General features: G+C 43.4%; 1 protein-coding gene across 1 annotated transcript; it reads left to right on the top strand.

Annotated features, from left to right (window-relative positions):
- The first annotated feature begins 1,776 nt into the window (after positions 1-1,776).
- Positions 1,777-3,991, top strand: LOC134288165 (pseudouridylate synthase 7 homolog). The gene is made up of 2 exons (XM_062852071.1): positions 1,777-2,172; positions 2,250-3,991. Exons 1-2 carry the CDS (start codon positions 1,880-1,882, stop codon positions 3,967-3,969), a joined length of 2,013 nt encoding a protein of 670 aa, XP_062708055.1. The 5' UTR covers positions 1,777-1,879; the 3' UTR covers positions 3,970-3,991.
- The last annotated feature ends 188 nt before the right edge of the window (positions 3,992-4,179 follow it).

Here is a 4,179-nt window from a genome sequence, read left to right on the forward strand (position 1 = left end):
AGTAAGCAGGCCAGCATAAATTCGTGCAGTGGACCATACTCGTCTTTCGTTTACGGTTTACGACCGCACGTTAACGGCCGTTACGCGTCTATCGCATATTTTTTTCATTGGGCCGTTGTTTTATCATCAGACATTTGGCAGTGTTGCCATAGATGAAAATTAAAAAAAAAAACACTTTAAAAAAAATGTTAAGCCAGTTTAAATTTTATTCGTAGGTTTACATTTTATATACAAGTTTTCGTTTCGCATTGTATAGAATTGATTGATTTATTAGCCTGTGCCTGTGCAGCCTTTGATGCTCTCTTGCTCACTCCCACAGGAAATTTGACGTTTACTGCGGTCCCCGTTTTCAAAAATTACGAAGGAGTGAGGGAGATAGCACAAATATTTAATAAACTTCAATTGGCTTCTACAACGGCTAATTTGATTTTATAGAATTATAATATTTATATAATTGGGTTTTTAAATTTTGAAAAATGTAATGATTTTTTGATTTTACAGTGACGATTCGTTTGTTGAGAGCTCGTTAGATGGGCTGTCTCGATGGTTGGATGTTCACTGGTTGGGTCAAAACCTAGGGGCAAGACACTGTGCAAACGAGAGTAACTCTGAGAAATTCTGAGTAACTCTTTTCACCAATGATCGACGAAATTTGTCGAAAAACACCCCTAAAACTGCAAGAAAAGCGAGATATCGGGCAATATTGTTTTGATTTTGCGATAAATCAGGCAACACCCATGTAGAAACGGGAGCAATCCGGAGGAATTCTGAGCAACTCTGTGACGGAAAATGTACTCTCCAGCACAGTGTCTTGCCCCAAGGTCAAAACCCAACTAAAAAGCACTGTCAATGTCAAAATAGATGTCAAAACGAGTTTGACGTCTGACCTCCGTCGCATCACAGCTCCTGTATACAGAACGTTTGCACAAGTATGTGATTGTTCCGTGACGTATTTCTCGTCACTGGCGTGTGTCTAGAGCATTTTTATCAGTTGTCAGTTGCCCCAACAAACGAACACGATTCGCTAAGGGTTCGTTCAAATATTACGTAACGCTAAGGGGGGAGGGAGGGGGTCTAGCTCTGTGTTACGCTTCATACAAAATTTCAAATATTCCCATACAAAACTTGTTACGTGGGGGAGGGAGGGGGTCTAAAATTATCAAATTTTGCGTTACGTAATATTTGAATGAACCCTAATCGGGACGCAGTCGTGACCCAACCAGCGAATCCGGACTGTATACGAAAGGGCACCTTTTTCTGAGTCACTATGATTTTTTTCAGATTTTTAGAACTTTATTTTGATACCTAAAATCAATTTCATAGAGATTTTTTGAAATCACCTTTTGACAGCTGGGCAACTGCCTGACAGCTGCCCCCAGTACAAAATGCGACAAGGGGTGATTCGACAAATCGCTCCCATACAAACTTCAAATTGATTTTTAAATAGGTTCCCGGGCACCAAAATTCATGAAAATTTGGATTTCGGCTCAGTTTAACATGCAGATTCAGAATATGGAATTGTCTCAACACCGCTAAAGAAGCCAATTATATATAATAATTATATAATCTAGATATTATCTAGATTGAGTTTAAATAAGGGCGAAAGTAACATAAGCGAGTTCTCTTCATCGACTATCTCTTCTATACAAATTAAAATCTTAAATTAAATCAAATTATATATTAAATTATTAAATCAATATTTTTTTCAAAATTTGAAAACCCAATATGATTTTTCACAAAAAGATTGGCAACACTGGTCTCTTGTTTGTCCCTTTTCATATCGTTGCATTTTCTCCGCCGGTTTGCACGTGGATTTCGTGTTCATCTCTGCCGGGAAAGTAAGTTCAGCCAATTTTGTGCAAATCCGCCGATAGGAAAAATGGGCCGTAATCAGTTCCACCATCGCGGTGGTAATCGTGGCGGAGGCAGACCAGGCAATCGGCACCGCGGAGCAGGTGGCCACCATTCATCGTTCAAGCATCGTGGCGGCGGCGGCGGTCAGCATCGGTCCTCGTCGCCAAGGGGAGGAAAATTTTCGTTCGGCAATGGACGGCAACAACAGCCGGCGAAAACTCGCGAGCCGGTGGCCGTTTCGAACGTGAAGGAAGATCAGGTATTCATCACGGAGTACGTGACCGAGGGCGAAGGATTCCTGGGGATTTTGAAATCGAGGTAAGTGGTGTGCAATTGTTTACTTTTTATACATGTATGTCAATAGTGGTCATCAATCTAATTTAAATAAATTTCAGATTTTCGGATTTCCAAGTGAACGAAATCGACTGCGATGGGAAAGAAGCCGTCCTCACAAATGAAAAAGCCCCAACTCCGCCCGAAAGTGAAGAACAATCGAATGAAGAGTCCGAGAAAGAGCTGGTCCAATTGATCTCACAGGAAAATGTGGATAAAATTCGCAAGATAGCCGATTCCAAGGGAAAATGTAACGATATCGTCGTAGTGGACGTAACAGAAATGTCGAAGGAGGACCGCGGTAAGATTCACAATAGTGCCAAGAGCATATTTGGAAAGGCCATTGTGGGATCGACCGTAACGAAAAACGACAAAAAGTTGATCACGTTTGCCGCGTTCAATAAGTTCCAGCAGGTGGATCGGAGAGAGAAATGGATGTGGCCACATCGTTTCACCCATTTCCTGTTGTACAAAGAAAACGAAGACACGATCCAGGCAACTTCACAGCTGGCAGAGTTGTTGAAATGTTCTCCTTCGGCATTCGCTTATGCCGGAACTAAGGACCGTCGTGCTAAAACTACCCAGTGGGTTAGTATGAAGATGTATCACCCAAGCAAAATTGTTGCGGCTGCGGCCAAGATCCGACAGCTAACGGTGGGCAACTTTTGCTTTAAGCCAGAACAGCTCAAGCTGGGTCAGTTACAAGGAAACCGGTTCCGGATAGCGTTGCGTCAGGTTTCCGCCGAGGAGACCGTCATCCGTAAATCGTTGGAAAGCTTTCAAGAGAAGGGATTCATCAACTATTTTGGTTTGCAGCGGTTCGGCAACAGTGCCACAGTTCCAACGTACAAGGTCGGATTGGAAATCCTGAAAAGTTGCTGGCAAGAGGCGGTCAATTTGATTCTGAAACCTCGTGAGAATGACCACTGGTACATGAAGGCCTGTCGGGAAGAGTACCAGAAAACGCGTGACCCCAGAAGTGCCTTAGACAAGCTGAGCCCGAAGAACAAAAGCATTGAAAAACAAGTCTTGTCGTGGCTCGTGGATCACAAAAACGACTTCAAGGGCGCTCTGCAGCGTATTCCCAGGAACGTGAGACTGCTCTACTGTCATTCCTACCAAAGCCTAATATGGAACCGGGTTGCAAGTAGAAGGGTAAAAGAACTGGGCTATCAACTCATTCCAGGCGATCTCGTATACGTCGACAAAACAGTCAGCGCTGAACTGCCCATAGAGGATGCCCCTATCGAGCTGCAGGACAATCCACCGGAGGAAGAATCCGAAGAATCATCCGAAACGTCCGTGTTCAAGAATTTAGTCAAGCTCCTCACCGAAGCGGACATTGCCTCTGGCCAATACACCCTTTTCGACGTGGTTCTCCCATTGCCAGGACACGATATTACCTATCCGGTCAACGAATGTGGCAAATGGTACGAGGAAATGATGGCCGAAGATGGACTCTCGTCTGAGAAGTTAAAGAGCAAAATCAAGAAAGAGTCGCTGGGTGGTGCCTATCGGAAGATGGTTATTAAACCGCAAAATCTGAGCTGGAAGCTGACCACCTATGCGGATCCGTCGGATATTCTCATTCTTTCTGATCTGGAGAAACTGAATGGCGTCAAGGAGCCGGAGCCCAAAGAAGGTGAGTTCCATTCACAGGGCTGCAAGCAAGTCACGTCTTTCCAGTATTATGTAAAAGCTACGGTTTCACTGCAGTTTTTCCGTGATGTCCTTATATTGTGGATTTACCGGCTTCTTGTATTCCACCGGTCACTTCAGTAGGGCCTCCAAAGTAGCCGTTTTATAAGAATTCATTAATTACTAATGTCAAATTGTCCGATTCACCTTTCCTTGACCTGAGCAAAAGTTGTAATAACTAACAGGCTGCCGTTTTCTAAATAAATAAATTACAAAATTACAAGAGGGACGTAGTAATAGCGCGACTCCTCGTGGCCACCAGTTACCCAATGGCATTATGTTTTTTTGACAATT

Source organism: Aedes albopictus, chromosome 2, assembly GCF_035046485.1.
Source record: "Aedes albopictus strain Foshan chromosome 2, AalbF5, whole genome shotgun sequence".
NCBI classification, from domain to species: domain Eukaryota; kingdom Metazoa; phylum Arthropoda; class Insecta; order Diptera; family Culicidae; genus Aedes; species Aedes albopictus.

Bases quoted from the DNA above. Each gene is read 5' to 3' on its own strand.
- LOC134288165 (XM_062852071.1), top strand. From the start codon at position 1,880: ATGGGCCGTAATCAGTTCCACCATCGCGGTGGTAATCGTGGCGGAGGC. The intron at 2,173-2,249 runs GTAAGTGGTGTG...AATAAATTTCAG, and splicing joins CTGGGGATTTTGAAATCGAG to ATTTTCGGATTTCCAAGTGA.